A 22,901-nucleotide genomic window follows, 5' to 3' on the forward strand; every position below is an offset into this window, starting at 1 on the left:
TTAGCTAATTTTGTTCAAAAGAAAAGAGTAATAAGCAGTGTTATGTGAGCTGATGAAAAGCAGAACCACTTACGGAACTGTGACAGTGGTTTAATCACCTTTCTTTCCAAATACCAGATGTCTCACTGACATGTAACTGAAATTTCAGTATTACAAATATGTCTCACTTTGAAAGACAACTTACACCCATTTCTTAATATGCACTGCAATGTAAAACTGCTCATTCCCAATGCCTTTCTGACTTTTTCCTCTTTTACACAATCTTGTACTTTTTTTAAATCAATACCTTAATAACAAAATTTTATAAAGCTGTGCAGCTCCAAGACAGCAAGAACATCTACCATCAGGCAGGGTTGTAGCAGATACAGCTTTGAAAAGCTGATTAGACTTTTCCTCTAAAATAGGATGCATCATACAAGACAATCATCTGAGTCACTGAAATAAGAATGCAAAAAGATGCATTTTATAATGCATTGGTCCTAAAACTCTAGAAATCAACAGCCTGTATACTGTGGGTATTTCTATTGGAATAAATAGGGTTGTATCTCCAAGGATAAGCTGAATCGATGGATTAAATAAATTATTTTATCGTTTCTTAAACCAGACTTTCACATGCTTGTTAAAATCAGAATGACTAAAGGAGAAGCCAGCTATTTAGAGCGGAATATCATCATATGATCAGTATGAAATATTTTGACCTACAGAAGTATAGGAAGAGTCAAGAACAAATACCAAGTACATTTATTGCCATACAAGGCAATAATAGATGGACAGACAAGATAAAGCCCAGCATACTTTACCATAACTGTACCCAAACCACTGCTACTTAACCTTATTTTGAGAGGAGAGAAACCCACCTGGGTTTTGGGTGTGCATGTATCAGCGTGCATCAGGCCAATCTCTTCACTGTGTCTTCCCAATGCTGCTACATTTACACCTTCTGACATGGTGAAATGGAACACGTGTTACCCGTTTGCTAAACCTATGGCCCACCAAAAGCTGGGGAGCACATAACACTGTTAAAATTAACTGTATTTGTGTCTTACACATCATATGTGCCCCCTCACAGTCCCTAATGGAGAGCAGAGAAAGCCAGCATTCACCTTGCTGAATATTTGATTATGGATAAATAATCACATACACGCACCCTGCACTCTGCTTGTAATTCACACTGGGACTCCTTCAGTAATCCTGTGGGTCTGAACCAGGCTTGGGGCTGACCTGCTGGGGGGCAGCTTGGAGAAGGACCTGGTGGTCCTGGTGGACAACAAGCTGCCCATGAGCCAGCAGTGTGTCCTGGTGGCCAAGAAGGCCAGTGGGATCCTGGGGGACATTAGGAAGAGCATTGCCAGCAGGTCACAGAAGGAAGATCCTCCCCTTGTACTCAGCCCTGATGAGGCACACCTGGAGTGCTGTGTCCACTTCTGGGTTCCTCAGGACAAGAGACAGACACATGGAGCTCCTGGAGCAGCTCCAACGGAGAGCAAGAGAGGTGATTAAAGGAGTGTTTCTCTTAGGAGGAAAGGCTGAGCGAGCTGGGCCTGTTTAGACTCAAGAAGAAACGACCCCTTGGGTGGATCTCATCACTGCTTACCCGTGTCTGAATGAGGGTGTCAAAAGGATGGAGCCAGGCTCCTGTCAGTAGTGCCAGGCAAGAGGACAAGAGGCAACACGCAGAAATTGATGAAGCTCCACCTGAACATGAGGAAGAACTTTTACCACGCATGTGACTGACCACTGGAACAACTGCCCCAAGAGGGTGTAGAGTCTCCCCCACCGGAGACATTCAAGAACCAATTGACACACTGCTGTGCCACGTGCTCTCCGCCGACGCTGTTACAGGGTACACAAGCACTGAGCTCCCTCCCCACACACGCCGGCACTTCCCGAAACAAAATTTCCTTTATTGAGACCGCCCCGCCCCGCACCCCCGAGCTGCGCCTGCGCAGAACGCCGTGCGGGGGAGGTGCCCTTGGGGCCGACGCGCGGCGGTGCGTGACGCCACCCGTTGACGTCACTCCGGTGACGTCAGGACTGTGACGCCAAGGGGGGGTTGCCGGTTGCGGCCGTCCGCGCTCATGGAGGACGAAGACTGTCCCGACCTGGTTCCGATAGGCGCCGACGCCGCGGAGCAGACCGATGCCAACCCCAGCAGGAAGATCCCCGTGACGATCATCACGGGGTACTTAGGTGAGGAGCGGGAGTAGCGCGCGGGAGGCGCTACGTGCAGACAGGGAAGGCCCGGGCGGGCGGACTGCTGCGGGGCCAGGGCTGCAGGCCGGGGGCCTGCGCCCACAGGCCGGGTGAGCAGCGCGGGGCCCTCCGGCCGCTCCAGTGGGTTTGCAGGGCCAGTGTGAGCAGCAGTTTAAGCACCCTTTGGTGCTTTTACCACGCTGCTTTCAGGGGCCGCTTCGTTCAGGTCACGATTGATAAACGGCTCTTGCCCACTTAACGTCAGAATAGTGCAGACTATTTGGCTCAGTTAAATGCAGACTGCAGTGCAGTCAGAAAAACGTGAGATTCGGCGTTTTTCCAGTACCCCTCAACCAGTAGAGTTACAGTGCTACGCTGTTATGGACAGTAAGGATCTTGTTACATTTAGGATCGCCATCACTGCTATGAAAGTTGTTACTTTGTATACATCACACCGTTGCAGAAAAAATCATTAGCACAAGTAAGGAAGGTTTCCTAGTTCTAGTGGTCACCTGTGTGGGACCAGACGATCTCCAGAGATCCCTTCCACCCTTGACAATTCTGTCATCTTGTGAATGGGATGAAACTGCTCCTAAGCTGGTGTTGCAAGGGTTGTGAACAAGTTTTTTAGCAGTGCCCCATTTAGAGGCAGTTGTAGCACATCCGTGGTTAACTGATGGCAGAACTGGTCAGAAAAGGCAGTAAGAGGGAGAAGATTAAGTGTGCCTTTTGTTAAGAGAAGCATAAAAGTTAGTTCTGTAGGAAAAGACAGCCCAGCTAGTAGGGAACTTGTAAGTTTATCAAGTACTGACACTTAATGAATGGAAAAACAATTGGTCATTTAAGACTGAGATTTAATGTCCTGCTAGTTCTATGGGGTCAAATATATCTACAAATCTAATAAAATTCTACATCACTATTATGAAATGTAGGATATTAGAATGAAAACTCCTATTTAGAAGAGCTTTGCTTGAAGTGTACATGTGCATGCATAACAGTATTTAGTTTTTTATTTGAAAATTTATGTGGGGTTTTTTTTACATTTTAATATAAATGTGGTCTGTGTTCTAGGAGCTGGAAAAACAACTCTTCTAAATTACATACTGACAGAACAGCATAATAAAAGAATTGCAGTTATTCTGAATGAATTCGGAGAAGGTATGTAAACATGCAGAAACCTTTCTTTTTGCCACAAAATGACAAGTACAATAAGCTGCTGGAAACCAAGACTGTTGTAATTTTAAACCTATGACCAAAATTATTAATGTACCTCAGACTTCAGAAGGGCAGAAGATCTTTTTGCTGGTTTTCATAAAATAGTGACATGCATTAATTTGTTTTGCACATAAATGCGGGCCCTCAGATTAAAGAAAATAAATATATCACCCTGTTGGAAGCTATAGCTCCATTTGTCCCACTCAGTTTCAAGCAAATGGAAATTAATATGATGCTAAGTGACATTTTCTTTTATTTCCTTTCCCCTCAGCCATTTGCAGATCACAAATTATCCTGGACCACGAAAATGGGGAGATGTGTGCTTGATGACTATGGTTCTTTGAACTTTTTGCTTTCAGGATTTTTAGCTATAATTTCTAGTTATAATTTAATATCCATACCATAGTCAGAAGCTTACATTGTTTACAGTTGACACTGTGTTGGTGGGGGGTTGTTTGTTTGTTTTCATCAACAAAGATTCTTGTTGCTTTTCTGGTCACGGAGCTTAAAATAAAATGTACAGACAAAGCCTTTATTTGATATGGAGGCAGAGGCTGGCGTCCCTTTCTTTTAGCAGAGTTTGTGGCATTTACAATGTCCTATCATCCAGTAGGGTTTGATCTTTGTGGAATCATCTTTGTCTTGGCTTTTAAATTTCTCAAAATGGAAAATACAGATTTCTTAAGAACATGTCAGACACATGATCAGAGGAGAGGAGTGTAATCCACATACCTCTTTCCTACAGGCATTGTCATGCAAGATTGTAGATGTATACAAAATATACAAAAATATAGCAGTACTTGTATTTTCAGGAAGTGCCTTGGAGAAATCTCTGGCAATCAGTCAAGGGGGAGAACTCTATGAAGAATGGCTGGAGCTCAGAAATGGCTGCTTGTGCTGTTCAGTAAAGTAAGTAAGGACTATTGTACAAGTTCTTAGCAGTGGATTTTGTGGGGAATTGAGGAAGGGAGAAGACAGCCAGGATTTGATTCCTGAAACTGATGGTAAAAATTGATTGAGACTTCTTTTGTCAGATGAAACAACAATTGGAATTTCGGAGGTAAAAATTTATTTCCTATTGCTGCCTTACTGGATTTGGACTTGGTGTCTTTCAGAAAAGTAATCTAAATACCAGCTTATGCACCACTGCAGTGGTGTCCCTCTATTGTTAGTACTTTATGTTTCCATATAGGGAGCTGAAGATTCAGGTAAACTGTTTCTTCACAAAATACTTAACTTTGCTTCTTTCCTTGTACATTGGTTACTACTGCAATATTGTATTCATCAAAAAGGATGAATGGAAAACCTTTTGTGACCTAATGAAACACAATATCCAAATCTATAAGCTGATGATCATGTTAAAAAGCAAGAGAATATTTGTTTCTTTGACATGTTTTTTACCCTGTTTGTTTCAATGCTGAATTGTTTGTGCTAAGTTTGTAAATAAGAGTTATGGCCTGTTTCTCCTGAAAATTTGGGAGAACTGATCTTAAATAGTAATAGGCAGTAAGTGGAAAACAGAAGATCTTATTGGATTGTTTTTCTGGGGTATAAGGAATGCTGTCTTGCTAGTATGTTTTATATACATTGGTTTCTCATATAAATGCTAGACATTTCTGCTTCAGGCTGACTTCATCAGCTCTAATTTAAGTAAATGGCACATGTTCATCTTGGTGTAGGTGAGGCAAAAAGGCAAGGCAATATGCTTAACCTCACCCCTTACCTCTGTAATATCAGCTGCCAAACCAAATAGTCATATATCTGCACAGCCCTACTGTCCTTTACAGGTTGTTCACTGTTTGAAAACAAATTTTTAAATCACCTTAGAGATTAGGCAAATACTATTTTCAGACTAAAATGAAACAGAAAACTAAAATTTGCCTAATATTATATCAGTGGATAACTAAATTTTCATTGTAGACTGTAAGTCTGCAAGTGTCCTGCTTCAGAACTTTGCTTTGATGATACTGTCACTGTGTTCTGCATTAGAAGATACATTTAAATACATACTTTAGTTTATTTTCTCTGTTCTCAAGTTTGTTTTTTCTTCCAGGGACAATGGTGTGAAAGCAATTGAGAACCTGATGCAAAGGAGAGGAAAATTTGACTATATATTGTTAGAAACAACTGGTTTGGCAGATCCAGGTAGTTCACTTTACAGTTTTCATAACCATGATAATTATTCTGGTTTTATGAACTGCTTATTTGCTTACCAGTTAATTCACTTTGACAGTTGTAAAATAAAGTGGTGAGTTGTCAGGCATCTATGCTTTGATAGTTGTATAGACTCTAATGAATTGGTTAAGGTGCAAATACGAGGTTGTGTGTTTGGTTGGGTTCTGTTCGTTGAATTTGCTTTAAATTGAATCTAAAGCTTAGCAGAAATGCAGCTAAAATATATTTCCATTTCGAGAAGACAGTGGGCTTAGCAAAGAGAAGCATACTATGAAACTAGCAGTTTTCAGTAAACTTTTGATGTTCTACATTCCTCCTTTTAAAGTCTAAATAGTTAGCATCTGTTGTATTCTTACACTGATTGTGATAGACCTTACATTTTGTGAAGTCATAAAATATACTGTGAAGTAGACTAGTACATTCTTCATAAAGAGCAGTAATAGATTTTACAAAATCCTACTGTGCTCTTTAGTAATATTTGTTATAGAAAGGTGTTTAAACTTGAGTTAGGAATAGCTATTGAAAACAGTTCTCTCTAAACCATCCACATTAAAAATCTGTTGTAGATGGAGGGGGAAGGAAATTCTTATCAGAAATTTGATTGTTTCTCCTTTTGGAGACTGGTGCTTTCCAGCTCAAAGCTGCAAAATAGTTGTCATTATAAAGTAATTTTCTTCAAAAGACAGGACATTGATTTGGCCTGTGTTACACACAAATTCTGTTTGAGTGAAATTGGAAAACTATTAAGCTTTTTTGAAAAAAAAATCAATAGATACCAGAAAATGATTTCATGTTGTGGTCCCTGCTATATCTTGCACGAGTAAGCACTAGAACAGCTGTCAGGTATTTGAGTCTGATACAGAGCGGTGTTTGAAGGACTTCATTATATCACTTCAGGTGGACAGTTTTAGGTGTTGAAGTGGCTTTAGTTACTGATCTTATTGTTAGCACTACAAATACAGTTTTTCTATGAAATACCTCAGTGCTGGTAGTTTACTGGAAAAATCTCAATTTTGAAATGGTATATATACTGCATTTCTTAGGAGCTGTGGCCTCCATGTTCTGGGTTGATTCTGAGCTGGGAAGTGACATCTATCTTGATGGTAAGAAGTGCAAGCTTATTTTCTTGTGTACTGGCATTTCATGTCTGGATTTAGAGTAATGTATTCTTGGTGCTTTAAGGTAAATTTCAGAAAATATTAAGAAGTGTATGCGCTTGGTTTTCACACTGCCAGATTTGATGACAGAGGTATCCCTTATTCTGGTGATTGGTGAGATGTTTCATCTTGCTAAATCCAACAAAAGTTGTGTAATGCTTTTCTAAGGGATCAGATATGGACAGCTCTTGATTGTGATGTAAGCGGGGGGAGGAATCTCCTTAGCTAGATGTTATAAAACTTCATTTAGGCCTAACATTACAACATGCTTTTTATCTCTTTCTTCCTTCCCCTCTTTCTCCTGCAATGCAGTGTTTCCTAAAGGGTTTCCTATTTTTCTGAATATATAACTTGTCAACACCTGGATTTTTCTGCCTTTTGTTTTCTGCTTTCTTCACCTATTATACTTGTTGGGTCTAATATTTGCTGTGTTCCAATAAAAACCTGAGATTACTGAAAGATAAATCATCACTATATATAGTTAAAGTGTGATTTTTTTTTAATGTAGGAAAAAAAAAATACTTCCTGGCTTAAAAAAATGTCCTACTAATGTTTTGGTCAGTCTGTGTAATATCCGTGTAGCCAAGAAAGGAAACGTTGAGTTCAATAAGAAGGAGCTTCCTATGTTTCTGCCAGAGACTTGCAAATTCCTGGTCATTTACCATCAGAATGGCTGCATATGTCAGTCAGTCCCTTAATTTGTTTCAATATTCTGTCAAAGCATACCTCAGCCAATTTCCTTTTGTGGAAGATGAGGCATCTACTTGCAGAAATTTATCTCTCACCTGGTTCGGTAGACATTTTACTACCACAGATATGACAGTGAATAAAAAAAATATTTAGGTAACAAGTTTAATGTTCAGATATTTTCAATGCTTCCAATTTATTATAACTAGTTGTAAATGTGCTGATATTTTTACCTTTGTACAGGAGGCTTGCAAGCTGTTAAACTGTCAGCTCATTCCAGCCCATTTCTATTCCATTTTAATATTATCTTTTAGGTATTGTGTCTGTTGTTGATGCAAAGCATGGATTGCAGGTAAGTTGCTATATAAGTCACCAGATTTGTTACTAGATGGTTTAAAACTCCAGCATTAGAACAGCTATTGCAGTAATGTTCATGTGGATTAATTAATTTGAAGAATAGCTGTTACTTTTACATTGAATGAGGATGTATTTCATTATTACTGTGTTTTGAATGGGCACAAGGAAGTACTGATATTTGCAGGAATTCAGAGTCTTGCAGGCACAGCAAAATGCCTGACAAGAGTTGCCAGGCTGCAAAGTACATGGCTTTTTAATTCTATCTCTTTACTCAGGAATCTTGCTTTTAATCCAAGTAGGCGTTTGGATTGCTGTAAAAACAATGGAGAAATTGGTTATTGGTCTGTGTTATTGAAAGAAGAGAACAAGATGTCTTACACCAGTGTGGTAAGAACTGAGTTAGGGCTCAGACTGGGAAGGGTACTAATGTAATGGCAGCTGTGGTGAGGAGAAATGAAAGCACAGGTGTCCTAGTACTGCTTCACATTAAAATGTTATATGGAAGCAGACAAAAGGAGCAGTTATTAGAGTAACCTGTATATAAAGTATAATGGTATAATGTAAGAGCAGACATATAGAACAGTGAGCTTGGGTCAGCAAAAATTGTGATTAAATAGTTCAGCTTTTTATTTTTGTTTGTTTGTTCGTTTGTGTTTTGGGGTTTTTTTGTTTGGTTGGTTTTTTTTTGTAATAGGTGGGTATATATAACTATTTGCAACTTAATAACTTAGGAGGTTACTGCTTTGATTGGGTATTGATTATTGCAGGATTCAAAAAAAAGTGGCCATTAGACAAAATGCCTTCATCATATAAAAATTCCATGCTGTGGAAGTGTTTTCAATACTTCCGCATTTACAATGGTTGCAGATGGCTCAGAGAACTGAAGAACAGTGGTTTAAAAATAAGAGAGTGATTCTTCCTGTTCAAGATTTTTTTTTGTTTGGATTACTTAGGTTTCTCCTTTCATTTGTGCTTACTTAATAGCTGATTTGCCAAAAGGGTAGCAGTCCTGTCCTCTCATTGATTTGTGTTGGACTGGAACAGGACAAACCTAGCCTCATAGCAATACAGTTTTGCAAGTTGGATTCATTGTGTTCTGCAATAATTTTTGTGGAGGAGTTGGTAGAAGAGTGAGGGGAAGGGATTGATTTGCCCTTCCGAGCAGGAGCAGTCTTCTAAATCAGCTCAACCATCGCAAGAAGTCATACCATGTTTTAGGACAGTCCCTTTTCAGTTGGGTTCCCTCACACTAATTCACATGTGTTTATCCCTTGCAAAAATGTTGTTCTTCATGCAGTGCTGAATTATTGTCTTAGATCAAATATAATTGTGTTGCACACAGCAGCACTGAATTATTACTGTTTGAAAATTATTTTAAATAAATTTTAAATTAATTTTTTAAAATATTGGACTTTAATATAACATAAACAACACAGAAATATTTTGAAACATTCAAATTTTCTATCTACTCTTACCTTTGGCAGCTCGATGAAAACATACATTATCTAATCAGTAAACCTGTAAAACACTGACATCTACTCAGAATAGTAGGAACTTCAGACTTCCTCAATTGTGTACTAAGTAAATGACTTTGGCTTTGTATAAAAGGACTTGCTAACTTGTTTAGTTCCTCTGGTTGCAAAGCCTGACCTCAACAGCTGCTTATTATTCAAAGAATTTTGAAAGCCATGCAACTAATGACATTGAGATAATGAACAGCAATTTAAGTATGTCATGCTTCAATGAACCAACTTTTCTTTTCACAAGAAAAACTGACAAACATCCTCATGACCAGTCAGCCAAATTGAAACTGAAGTGGTAATTGATACCATGGGTTATCAGTCTAACAGATTTGTCACACAGTAATCTGAAGTACTAATTTCTTTAATCGAGGGGAAATATTTGGATAGCTTGAAGTTTCAGTCCTCAGCTTGCAGGACCTCACACCTGGACTACTGACAGTTGTTCTTTTCAGGGCAAGAAACCTAAACATTAATTGAATAGAATCAGTACACAGAGGATTACAAAGAAAAGGTCAGAGGAGAGGTTCCTGAGAGAAATCTTGTTGTTATGCTCTGCTTAGGTTGTGCGCCATCAGGAATAGTTTTGTTTCTTTTTACATTATAGACTTAAAGTATGCAATAACTTATTTTTGTTATTCTAGTAAAATACTGTTAGATGCCTGATAATTCCAATAAAAAAAAAATCCTAGGTTTTTAGAAATCTATATAATTTCCTATGACAATTGATTCAACTTTTAATTTGGTATTTCTGTAACTTGAAACTGAAATTTTAAAGTAATATTCCTGATACATTTAGAGCTGATGAAGGAATGCACAGGACTCTAACCTTCCTAGAGATGTAAGCATAAGTGGCAAGTTCTTACTAATATTACAACCAACATCAGTTTGAAGTTTTACTTCCTCCAGATGTCTGTGACATTTCTCTCCTAGAGATTGCTGCCTCCATAGCAGAGTGGGCAGAAAATAACTTGTAGCTAGACCTTTGCTGCTTCAGTGTAGTCTTTTGATGTGCCTAAGTTAAGTAAGGCTTTGAGTTCCTAAACATTACGCTGCTGCTTGAGATGCAGGTATTTTTTTCCCTTTCACTAATTCTTCTGTAAAGATATTAGCTTGGGCAGATAAGTGGAGATGATACTGAGAGTCCTGTAGCTCCTGATTTTGGACAACTTGCCAAAGAGCAGTGGTTTATTCATAAAACCTGGAAAAAGTTACCAGTTTTTACTATCAAAGTACAGTTTGTCTTGTACAGTCTTCCAGAGAAAAAGAGTGTGAAGTTACATATATGAAATTATGTATTGCAAGCCTAGCCTGTGTTTTGTTAGTTGAGTTTGCTCTCATTTGTAAAATCACTGAGCTTTCATTTTTTTTCCAGATATATTTTTTCATAGTTACTGTATGTCATGGTGACTTTCTTACTTCATTGTAAAGCTGAAAAATAATTAAAATAAATACTGGAAAGTTTCCCAACTCCCAATTTAGCATTCTAATAATAAAATTAATTAGAAGATTTTCTTTAAGGTAATTATAAATCTTATAAATTATAAATAGTGAATGTATAAATGTACTTTCTCACCATCACTTACAAGAAAGATTCTAGATGCCATCTTCCTCAATACTTTATTGAAAAACAGACCTCAACTGAATTGGGTTTGGCTTTCTTTAATTGCAAATTAATTTAAATTAATTTTTGGAATTAATCCAGTTCTTTTAATTTTTGTTTAGCACTTGACAGAGGAGAAACCAGAAGGCCTTATCAATGAAGCATCTCGGTATGGATGTAGAATCAAGTTAGCAATTGCACTGTATAAAAGTTCATTGGAAACGGGTTCTTTTATAGGGCTTTTTTCTCCTGCTTTGCTTAAACTGAGTTAGATTGGTGTAATGAGGTAAAATATGGAAAAGTAGCTTCATGCTTCATTTGGTCTTTCTGCCAAGAACTGACTCTTCTATTTTAATAGTGAGGGGATTTTATTTAATTGAATGAGAAGCACCTGTGTTGGTGGAATTAAAGGTTTCATGTTGGGATCTCTCCTGCTTGAAGCAGAACTGGGGATAGACGAATACTTTTTAATAAATGTGGAGGCAGAATAATTAAGGGTAGTTGTAACAGTTGAAGCCTTCATAAAGGAAAGACTTCAAGTATCACATTACAAGGACCACATGCAAGACAAATAGGGATTTGTAAAGTTGTTACATCACTAAGAATCTTGGATTAGATGACTTAAAAGACACCAACAAACAAACAAACAAATCAACCCTGAAATAAAAGAATCTAGCAAGCCTTCATTTGATATGTTAGGGCAAAGAAGAAGATACTGAGGAGAAGTTAGTAGTACTTTAATCATTCTCCATGGTGTTCTAGTTGGATTAATGCTTTTCCTTCTGTACTAACAATGCTCATACTATCTTTAGGGGACATGGGTGAGATGATGTTTCTGCCTTATAGATAAAGTATTTGTTTGTTAGTGATGTCTTTTTCTATTGTTTTTTCCTTAATATATAGGCAGGTTGCATTGGCTGATCTTATAATCATCAATAAAACAGACTTGGTTTCAGAGGAAGAATTGAATAAAGTCAGAACATCTGTAAGGTATGAAACTTTTGGCATATCTGTAACACTGTACTGCCTGAAAAATTAATTTAAACATAGTTACTTCTTTACTGCTGTTAGAATAGAAATTTCATCTCACTAATAGATTGATACAGATAGATAAGCTTATAAAGGAAAAGAGACTGCCTCTTGCTAAAAGTATTCTAGTACTTCTATGTGCTTAAACAATCTTAGCATTTTGTCTATCTGTTTAAGATTTGATGTTACTTACTAAGGAAAGGCCTTTGTTTTGAGTGTTTATGTTTTTGCATTTCTGTGCAGCTGTTGCCATTCTTGAGACTTAGCAGAAGTGGAAAAAAAATACGAATTCACTCAGTAAATATGAGTTCACTAGAAAATGCAAAGATATATGGAGGAAGTCCCAAACAGTTTTCATGGAGCAGAAGAACCAATGGTCTGAATCAAATTAATGATTGAAGACATTACTCTTTATCAATACCATGATAAACCAAATTAAAAATGAAAAATTTTAAATACCTTGTGACTGTATTAATTGTTTGAAATATGAAAATAAAAATGCTTAGGCTGAGCAGAGTGTATCATGAATAGCTTTGGATAGGAAAATGCTGTTCTCACTGGTGGTATCTTGTCAGAACTTGTGAGATTTCCCAGCTGTTAGTGGAAATCAAGTATCTCAGTCCATATCTGATACGTATTTAACAAACTGGTAACAGAGTTGGGGTGCTATTTCACATGATCCTATCCATGGTTAACATATTTGAACAATATATCACAGTTGTATTTTCATCTAATTAATTCTAATTCATCTAATTCTGTTTTATTTTAGGTCAATAAATGGACTTGTTAAAATTCTAGAGTCGCAAAGATCAAGGTATTAAATGGCCACTATTACTAGGTACTAGATCCTGCTTCTTTTGTGACAGTTTAAAGTGCTCTATTAAATCAGCTTTATTAAACTGAAAAAACTACTGAATTAGAAATATTTAATCCAATATTTATTTTAAGAATAAGCATTTAGAATTTTTTTTTTTTTCAGGAAGTAAAAGTGTATTTTTAGTTTATATTTTTATTTGCTAGTGTTCATATCACAGAATCACAGAATGAGTGAGGTTGGAAGAGAGCACAGTGGGTCATCTTGTCCAACCCTCTTACCAAGCAGTGTCATCTTCCAAACTGCTAGGACTGATTTGTGCATCAGTTATTAGATTGTGGTGGTCAATGTTCGTAAAGTATAGGTTTTTTATTTAAGCAGATTTAAAGGGAAGGTAACTCATAACCTTAACAAAGTATACTTGGCTTTTTAAAAGTATTGTCAAATATAGCTGGAAATTGTAGAGAAAAATACTTGATGTTGTTGGGTGATCAGATAGGACTAATTTTGAAGAAGATACCAAACTACATGATTTGTGTTTTAGATGTCCATTAGGGGGAGATACATGTGATCTCTTTGCATATTGTATGGTGTCTGATGCCAGCTAGCACTATATTATGGATGTGAGATTAAGTGGGCCTCAGATTCAGTCCTTAATGACAGCTCTTTGTTATTTGTAAATATTCTTCTGTTATTAAACATTCCAAGTGTGAAATAAGCACAAAATTAATTTATTGGCATGTTATTTGATTACATACCCTTTTTAAGATGGGGGTAGTCCTTCAAAAGCCCACATTTAAAAGGCAGGGTTCTATGTGATTTTTTAGAACACTGCTGAGAGCAACTGAAACTCAGCTGGTCATGAATTTTACACAGGAATTGTTTCTTACTCCATTGAAAGTCTTTCGTCTTAGAAACTGCTTGGTACAACTACTGTTGAATGTAAAAGTTTAATGATTCTGGTTGTATTCCAGAGGTGGGTTTTTTCACCTCTCATGTTCTTTTTATTTAGCCACATATTATTAACTGCGGCTGAAAAGCTAACAGTTGTTATTTAGCAGTGAAATCTGTAGTCTGTATTGCTTTGTGAAGAGAAGTTTCATATGCAAGTTTATAGGTAGCCATTCTTGTAAGGAGATATGATCAGTACTGCCTATTCTGTATTGTATTTTTCATTTGTCTGTTTCAAATTGTAGAGTTGAAATTCCTCATAGTAGTGCTTGCCTCATAAAGTTGTTTCAGTTTTGTGTGCTAACAGTGTGTCAGTATAAGTTTCCTATATTCCAGGAGTTTGTGTCTGCCTTGAGAGGCTTCCTTTTCCCATTAGGGAAAATATTATTTGGGCATCCAGTAAAAGGGATTTTCTCATATTTTTGGAAATACCTTGTATTTTACTGTATTTTTAAAAATTTTGTTTCTGTGCTTACATATTATTGTGTAAATAAATACAGCATTTCTTTGTAGAAGACAGTACCAACCACTGGATATCCAAAAGTAAGGCTAAGTACTAATTCTGATAGACAAGAAGAGAAACATAAGCTTCAGTGAACACCATTAAAACCTGACATTTAAATGCATCAAAAATACAAAGCTTTCTTTTTTTCCCCTCTCTTTAGAGTTGATCTCTCTAATGTCTTGGACCTGCATGCTTTTGACAGTTTATCTGGAGTAAGGTATGGTGATAATTTTGTCTTCTATTAGAAAAAATATCAAAAATATCTGTGTATGAAACAGACACACTGAAGTCCTGGCTTGAATGTTCATCTGAGTTTCTGTTAGAAATTCTAGTTTAGTCTGTCCTGTCTAGACCAGGACAGTCACATTTTAAAAATCATTGCTTTATTAGTGGTAATATTAGATAGAATTAGTATTATGATAATATTATAATAAAAGTGGTAATATTAGATGGAAGAAGTTCCCAAGTTCCTTTATTGAGTAGAGGGTATCTGTTTTAAGTTAGCAGGCACACTGCATGGAATTGCGCTTTACAGCTGAGAAGTGGAAGCTATATTTTAATTAGTGTTACAGGTTTCATTCTCTCAAGCAAGAGTCTTTGTACATTTTCTTATTGATTTTCAAATAATTGTAAAGTTTTTTAAAAAACCAACATCTATTAACTTGATAAATTCTAGTGGTTTATTTTTTCTTTCTTGCTTTAACATAGTTTGCCATTTTTTGCCCAAAGGAGTATCAAGGGTGTTGTGTTCATTGAAGGATAAATGTTTTTAATGCTGAAGATACTGCAAATCAGGACAGTAATTATCTTTGTTTGAAAAACTCTAATTTTCTAACACAAACAATTAACTATATCAAACAAATATAATTAAACATTTCAATTTTGAGATTAAAACTGAATTAACTGTTGAAGTTTATTCTGGATTTATAGTCTATCTTTGATATTTCAGTTTCGCTCTGCAATACTGGCATTTTATAAACTTGAAATAATGGCATTTTGCTCATCCTACTAAAATGTACTATTTAACTTTATTTATTTTCAGTTTGCAGGAAAAGCTTGAGCATGTAAAGACAACACATGCGCATCTAGATAAGGTAGTTACCAAAAATACTGCTTTGATGTTTTTGCAATAACAGGGCTGTTCAATATTGCATGCTAATTTTGTTACAGTTTCAGAAGGTTTCAGTTAGGGAGTAATGTGTTCTAAAGTATTTGTGAGATAACCTAGATTACACAAAAAGAATTTGTTTTGTTGTAGATAGATTCTAAATGGCTATATTAATTCTCACTTTCAAAAATAGCTTATAAGCTTCCAGTGCTCCTGACAGTCACGTAATTTGTTGATTCACATGGAGTATTACTGAACCAAATAGAAGTACATTTTTTTCAGGTATTTGCAGAAACAAGTTCTGAATTTGTAGCCTGTCTGTATAGTCCTATAGGTTTTCTGTCCAAAACAAAATCTCTCTGGTTGAATTGTGGGTCACAGTCCTCCGTGGGGTGTCCCTAGGTGGGTGTGGTTCATCCATAGGCCACAAGTCCCCTCAGTGGCTGCAAAAAAGTAAAAACTTATATTTTTTTAAGGTGTCTTAGAAAAGTGAGCTTCCTTCAGAAAGTTTCTATAATTAAATTTAATTGTCAGGTTAAAATACAATGCATACAATGCCTGTGTTTTTCTTTTTGAACTGCATATTTTAACTGTGAAGTTGCTAGTCTTGAAAACAAGAAAAGGTAATTATAATCTAATTTTGGAACTAAAGATTAAATATAAAATCAGTTCATGCTTTATTATAATTACAATGACAATGCTGATAGTTTTAGTTTAATCAAAATTCTTAAATACCCTCAGTTACAGAATCTTAATAGATCCCTAAAGTAGATAGAGATGTTAAGTAGAAGCCTTCCTAAATGAGTTATAGTATCCTTGTATTATTAATCAGATCATTGTTAATTTTGTAGTGTAGAGCCATTTGACAGAATTCATTTTTAGTATCTCTGTTTAGTTTAACACCCACATATTTAAGATTATTGTTGAGACACTTGAGGCATAAATGAGGGCAGAACACTTCTCACAGTAGGCTGCAGTCCTCGTACAACAAAGTGTGCTTACTACCTTCGTGTTGAAGGTCAACAGAAACAAACTGCACTGGAGCACAGTGAACTTTGGTCTGCTGTGTTCTGAAGCTGCTCAGAGTGTTAGCTCTTGGTTGTTTAGATAAGTTTACTTGGTTATTAGACAAACATTTGCTGCTTGTTGCTTTAATTTTTTTTTCCTTTGGTTAGACTAGTCATCCGAAGGTTGTAATTTGAAAGCGTTATAGGAAATAATTCTTTCTCTGTTCTTCCACACCACTGAGCAGTTATAATGACAAAAAACCCCCCATATCTTCTTTAAGTAAATTGTTAATTTTAAACTATGTTTTATTTTCAAATTTTCTTTTGATAACTGATCCTGAGGAGTTAGCTGGTGGTTGCTTTGACATCTTTATTTTCTGAATCTATTCCTACATAGTCTGTTTATAAACAGTTTTTCTTACGAGGTAAGTGCAGGTTGCCCTTTATATAAAATAATACTATAAAAATAATCAAACTATGTTGATTATTATGCCAAAAAAATAGCATTCTTAACCATATTTGAAATCTTGATCATAGTAGTCTCTACAGCAAAGAATTACATGATAGCAGCTAACAGCATTATTCTGTTAAAAGCATTGTGTATGCCATATAAGTGCATACCAAAACAGAAACAAAAAGTAGAGCTCAGTTTAGCAAATTAGAGCAGAACAGAAATAAAGATTATTTTTTTAAATTTGAGGTTGTCATATACTTGCCTTTTTATGCTGCCAAGTTATAAAGAACACTTTTTGAAATTATTGTTACAAGTTGTTTATTCAGTTTGCTAATAATAAGTGTATCTTCCTGTTTGCAGGCTATAATTACAGTAACATTTGAAGTTCCAGGGAATATAAAAGAAGAAAACTTAAATCTCTTTATTCAGGTAAGTAATACATCACTTTCAACTCTAAAAATCGTTGTGGCTTTTTATAGAAATTCATCCCATGCCACTTTGTTTATGGAAACAACTTTTATTTTCATAGAATCTTTTATGGGAGAAGAACGTGAAAGATAGGACTGGGTGCACCATGGATGTCATAAGACTGAAGGTTAGTTAGAAATGATCAGCTTCTTAGTTTTGTGCTTTTTGTCTTTACACCTAAAAAAGTGCCGTGTGCTGTCAGTTACGGACCTATCAAAGGTGCAGCTGGATCACTGTAGCAGAGCAGAAGAAATGGAGAGTAGCAAGTTGTCATTCCATGAATGACCCAGAAAGAGCTGGCAGAGGAGCAAACATTGATCCTACTTGTTTTGAATGGGGAGGGCAGATGTACAGTCCCCAGACATCAGTGGCAGGGTTAAAAATCAACCCATAGTTAAATCACTTTTCATTTTCCACCTCCATTGCTTTGAAAGATACCATCCATCTCATATATGTAGATTGGATCCTATAGATTGCTAGGTGTACTTAAAATTGTTGCCATAATGTGCAGAAATTCAATTTGGCTAATACAGGAATGCAGTTGTAGTTGTGGTCCACAATTAACAACTTTTTACAATATTGTCCGGCTGTAGTTTTAAAGATGCATTTTTAAGATGCATTTAAGAATTCATCTTCATAGGCACTTCATATGTTTTTCAGTTGCTTGGTTTTGAGAGGAGTATAGGTGACAATTCAGGATCTATTTTCATTTGTCTTATACCAAGCAGTGAAGTAAATAATGAAAAAACAAGAATCAAGTCAGTCATTTGGCAGGCTGTAAGAAATGTAAGAAAGTAAAGCTCTGGTTTGTTTCCTGAGAACATTTGACCATCATAGATAGCAATGTAATTATTTTAGTTTTATCGGAAGGAAAATTGTCTTTTTGCTTTTTCAACAACAAAGTTAGAGTATCCTTGTCTTTCCCTTCCTGACAAACAGAAGAAAGTAGCCACTCACATATCTGAAGCTGCCTGAAAAGCAGTAATGCCATGCACGAGTATGTTTTTTGGTATATTGAGCACTGTAATCAAACTAATCCTTTATGAGATGTGAGGCCTGTGATGTGTGCTGTCCCTCAGTCACAAATACACCAAAGCAAATGAACTCCAGGCAACTCATTACAGAACAGGCTCCAAAGTTTGTTGCTTTATATTTATATTTTATCTTTACCCATAGTCATTTTTGGCAATAATAGTCATAGAATTCCAATAGGTCAAATGTAGACCGATTTTATGAAATATTTTGAACTCTTTCTTTCTTTGGAGAAGTGTCCTGGTTTAAGGAAAATTCTGGGGGAACTTCCAGAAAGTATAAGATACGTTTTAGAAAATGCATTCCACTAAAATATTTTAGAACATTGTACTATGAAGTGATGAAAACTGTTTTTCCAAAGCTTTTGATAATTGGGATAATGGACTCACACTGACCGTAATCCTTTCTAAGTCTGTTTCTAGTTGTTTTACTTCATTTACAAGTATTTATTCTTTCTCCAATATTCAGAGATTCTGTTTCAGAATAGTAAATATATTAAGCATAAGAGCTTAATTGGACTAATGCGAAGTCATTTTTGTTTATTTTACATAATTTTGTTGGCAGGTAGGCTTTCATGGACTTCCATGTCAAACACCATATAAGTATTCAAAGAGACATAATAGATGATTACATTTAATTTTGCTTGAGCAGGCTAGGTACTGACAAATGAGGAACAGAAAGCAAAGTATGGTAAAAACTAATTCTTAGCCTTTAACAAGCATATGTGAAAATGGATGTTATAGGTAGATATGTTGATGTTTATTTTGACTAACAAGTGCATAATTGCTAGAGATACTATCCCTTGCTTGAACTAGATTGAAAGTTTTGTTTTCCCTCTTACATACTTCATTTTTAAAGTTTTGTTTATATACCCTAACAGTTATTTTTCTGATAAGGGACTGGTATCTATTCAAGGCAAATCTCATCAAGTGATAGTCCAAGGTGTCCATGAGCTCTATGACTTAGAAGAGACTTCAGTAGCTTGGAAAGATGAAAAGAGAATGAACAGGCTGGTCCTAATTGGTAAGAGGAAATTAGATATTTCCATGTTTGAGTTTAAGAAGATGTTTTTTTCACAGACAGTCCTCTGACTTGGCCAGTGAAAAGCCATCAGGCTAAACTGGCCAGAATAAGTACAGTGAGTATGTTCAGCATAACCCTTTCAAAGGTTTACCCATCAAAACCTCCTGATGTTCGAAATTGCAGTTGAGAGGAGTGTACACTATCCCTATTAGTGCCACCAAAAAAAAATCATATTAACTCAATAACATAGTAAACTTTCATAAATTATGTTGGCATATTTAATGTTATTTTTAAAATCTGTAATTATAAATTGGGTGATGGGAATAGTTTGCATGTCTGATCAAATACTTAGTAACTGTAAGGAAGGTTATTACAGCTTTAAAATGTTTTAAATCAGTTTTGTTTCTGAAAAGCTTGCAGTGCTGAGGTTCTATGTTTCTGCTTTCTATTTATTTCTGTTTGCTTTGCAAAGTGTTTTATTCCCAAAAATAACCTACTTTTTCCTCTTTCCCTTATTGCAGTCTGTTGTTGCCTTAATTTTAATACTGCTATTCTTTACTGCTTGATATAATAAACATTTTCTTAGGTTAGCAGAAGCTACTTGTGTGTGGTTTTTTGTAATGCACTGTAAAATACAGTTAGATATTTTATTTTTCTTTACAGGCAGGAACTTGGACAAGGAGATTATCAAGGAAGTATTCAGAGCCACTGTGAGAGAAGAACAAGGAAACAGTTGACATAAAACTATAAAAATTATATGTCTGTTATAATCCTGCAAGGATTTTATGACAGAAGAGACTGAGTGGCATGGACTGTAGTAGTTTCTCTATCCTCTTGCAGTTTATGCAATAGTTAAACCCTGAAGTCTTCCAAATTCCAGCTGATCTACTGCTTAAAGTTTAGCTATAACAGTCTAGAATCAAACACTGTTTTGGATTTGGCTGAAGCTGTGTCAGCAACATCATTTAACTGTGCAGAAATGCAGATAGGCAAAAGGCTGTTATGTTCTACGTGAAGCATTACTGTAGGGATCTGGGAAACACATTTGAAGCCTAGTGCTTTCTCTTGCTAACTCTCTTCCACTGGGAATAAAGCAATAGAGATTATTGTCAGTGATGTAATCACAGTACAAAATGTCTAGTGTTTACTATTAAACTGCCTTCCATCTCTTTCCACTTGCTTTGTGATTTTTTGAATGTATGCAACCATCCCAGGTTCTGCTAAACCTGTTGTATAATGAAACTAAAAATACACAGGTAGCAGAGGCGCAAGATCACATGCAGTAAATGCTGTCTCCACTAAAGCTGTGAATGCAGTCTTTGGCCACATAGACAGCAGTTTGAAAGATGTAGCTGAACTCTTCGATCTCCTAGGCCATGACCCCGCCAGTTCAGGATTTGGGGAACTGGGGACTGCACATTCCCACTGAGTTCAGGCTGTTCTGTATGATTTGTTATGGGGTTCTGACACTATTTTGAAAAGTTAGTCTGCAGCTTCTATCTCTCTATTCATTACAATTTAGAGTTGAACTTTCTGCCCTGTACATCCTCTAGTACCTCTTAGCTTTAGAGGGATATTTTGACTACAGCTGTGTGAAAGCAAAATGAGCCAATGCAAGAAGATAATGTAGAATTAAAAATGTTTGCAAACAAAATTCTAGGACATGCAGTTCTGAAGGATGGACTTTTAGCTACAGTGCTTGCTGTGGATACTTGATGATGTGTCTGAATAAGTAGAAATTTCAGTACTAGGAGTGTGTTACTTGTCTCACACCTAACATTAAAAAGAAAAGAAAGAGGGCCATTCCCTCAGTCTCTCCCTCAACGAGTATCAACAGTCTTAAATTTTTTCACTTTGCTTCTACTGGAATATATGAGTTTGGAATTTATTTTCAAAAGAACTGAGGATGGAGACATTTATTAATCTTTCACTGCCTAGAGCTGGTGTCTCAGTTGATAAAAATATTTAAGTCATGTATCTTAGCTGAGATAGAGCTCTTTTGTCTCCCAGTAGATACATCAGCAGGCATGACTTCATTCATCACATTAGAAGTAGTTTTAGATAGCTTGAAGTAGTTTTCAGGACTTAATTTTTTCTCTAAAGCACGGTATAAAGAGAAAACAGTCTGCTTACACATTGTTGCTTTCTGTTTAGCAGACCTTGGTGACATTTGAGTGAACTGGCATTGCTGAGTCATGCTGTGACTGTTTCCCTCAGCAATTAGAACTCTTCATTTTTAAAACTAGTATATGTTCTCACACTGGTTTGGATTGCATAAATGACACATGAAAATTTGTAAAATTATTGCCATCACTGTTTTTCATTGAGTAATCATGTAAACTTAAATCTGTGGATAACACATAACTTTTGCTGGTTTTGCTTCCATTTGTCACAGGAAAAGTGATCAAAATACCTCTTATAAATGTCTCATGTAATGGATGAACTTTGTTCTCTTTAGAGCTATTAATCTCGGAAGTGTTACTAACTTTCAATTTGAAAAAAAGTTAAGAGTTTCAACCAGGAGTCATAAGGGAAAAAGCCATGGATAGCTTACACAGAATAATATTTTAGATGCTTATTTTTAAATATTTGCTCACCCACCACACACTCCACCACATTTAAAATTTCCACAATGACTGTTAATGTACTGGGGTTTTTTTGTTGCTGTAGAGGGGCATCTCTGCAGCTGGATTTATGTAGCTCATGTCGATACTAACCCATTCTTGCTAGGACCTTCCCTGCACTGCTTGCAGTGCTAATGTCAGAGAAACTAGTCAGTATGCACATCTTTGTCTCTGCTTGTCTTCTGAAAACTGCCTGCATATTTCAAGGCATCCCCTGGGATGGAGAGCAAGCAGCTCCTGAGCAGGGTAGGAGCTTGTACACTTGCTGGTTGTCAGGATGTCCTAGTGCTTTGTCCTCTATTCTGTTCAAATGTAATGACACTGGAAACATGACAAGGACCTTATCTTTATCCTCATCCCCCAAGAAGACCACTGGTTACATTTCTTGGATATTTGTTTAACCAGCTTTTTCTGGTCTGTTCTTATGTTCCCAACCTGGAGTGCTACGTCTTGTCTTTGCATCATGCCAGAACAAAAAGGGGAGGAAAGATAATGGCAGCTCTGTAAAAGCTGTGAAATTACTGTAATACTTGTGTTACTGGGAGGTATGTCCATGTGAAGGATGGCCTCCAAGGAACTGGAATTGGGTTGAAGTGAGGTTGTGGAGGAGGGTGATAGGGAGAGGCAGACACCACTTAGTCCTGTCTTGGGGTAGTGGTGTGGATCGTGGGGTAGCCAGGGTTAGGGTGGGGAGGGATCTGGTGAAGACAACCATTAGCAGTTCTCCCTATGCAGGTACCAACAGGGGCACAGCCACACCTCTGAAGAAGTGATGGTCATCTAGACCTGGGCTTGCTTTCCATCCAGATAGCTCCCACTAGTGGTGCTTCAGTCCCTCCACCAAGAGACACAAAGCTCTAGGTAGGAAGTGATCTTGTCAACAAACCCCACACATTTTGTTCCCTAGCAGAGGCAGAGGAGTTTCTGTCTTGGAGGCAAATTGCAATGATTTGATCACTCCTGTGCCTTCATGAATATC

General features: G+C 36.6%; 1 protein-coding gene and 1 long non-coding RNA gene across 5 annotated transcripts; one reads left to right on the top strand and one right to left on the bottom strand.

Moving 5' to 3' along the window:
- Positions 1 to 325: 325 nt before the first annotated feature.
- On the bottom strand, positions 326 to 1,834 carry LOC148184505 (uncharacterized). Its single transcript, XR_015772436.1, has 3 exons — positions 1,595 to 1,834; positions 858 to 940; positions 326 to 435 (listed from the first exon to the last, which is right to left on the bottom strand). It is a non-coding gene; the product is annotated as an uncharacterized LOC148184505 (long non-coding RNA).
- Positions 1,835 to 2,011: 177 nt separating this feature from the next.
- Positions 2,012 to 20,470, top strand: ZNG1A (Zn regulated GTPase metalloprotein activator 1A). 4 transcript variants are annotated; one of them, XR_001331462.2, is made up of 15 exons: positions 2,013 to 2,190; positions 3,265 to 3,351; positions 4,221 to 4,317; positions 5,462 to 5,553; positions 6,627 to 6,686; positions 7,742 to 7,779; positions 11,030 to 11,076; positions 11,811 to 11,897; positions 12,706 to 12,750; positions 14,367 to 14,423; positions 15,249 to 15,300; positions 17,136 to 17,204; positions 17,305 to 17,370; positions 19,191 to 19,298; positions 19,962 to 20,470. XR_001331462.2 is itself a non-coding variant. In XM_005522707.3 (15 exons), the coding sequence occupies exons 1-15, from the start codon at positions 2,079 to 2,081 to the stop codon at positions 20,033 to 20,035; spliced, it is 1,110 nt and encodes a 369-aa protein (XP_005522764.1). In that variant the 5' UTR covers positions 2,014 to 2,078; the 3' UTR covers positions 20,036 to 20,470. The 4 variants fall into 4 exon arrangements, 3 of the variants coding, with proteins under 3 accessions (XP_014107865.1, XP_014107866.1, XP_005522764.1); XM_005522707.3 differs by having other exon boundaries at positions 2,014 to 2,190; positions 19,172 to 19,298; XM_014252390.2 differs by lacking the exon at positions 19,191 to 19,298 and having other exon boundaries at positions 2,012 to 2,190.
- The last annotated feature ends 2,431 nt before the right edge of the window (positions 20,471 to 22,901 follow it).

This window comes from Pseudopodoces humilis, chromosome 4 (genome assembly GCF_049639895.1).
Source record: "Pseudopodoces humilis isolate 2021_Gansu_Grassland_sample_001 chromosome 4, ASM4963989v1, whole genome shotgun sequence".
NCBI classification, from domain to species: Eukaryota; Metazoa; Chordata; class Aves; order Passeriformes; family Paridae; genus Pseudopodoces; species Pseudopodoces humilis.

What these genes read in the sequence shown, in the direction of transcription:
- ZNG1A (XM_005522707.3), top strand. Translation starts at nt 2,079, where the DNA reads ATGGAGGACGAAGACTGTCCCGACCTGGTTCCGATAGGCGCCGACGCC. An exon ending in CTTATCAATGAAGCATCTCG is followed by an intron (nt 11,077 to 11,810) that starts GTATGGATGTAG and finishes CTTAATATATAG; the next exon opens with GCAGGTTGCATTGGCTGATC. An exon ending in ACTTAAATCTCTTTATTCAG is followed by an intron (nt 17,205 to 17,304) that starts GTAAGTAATACA and finishes TTATTTTCATAG; the next exon opens with AATCTTTTATGGGAGAAGAA.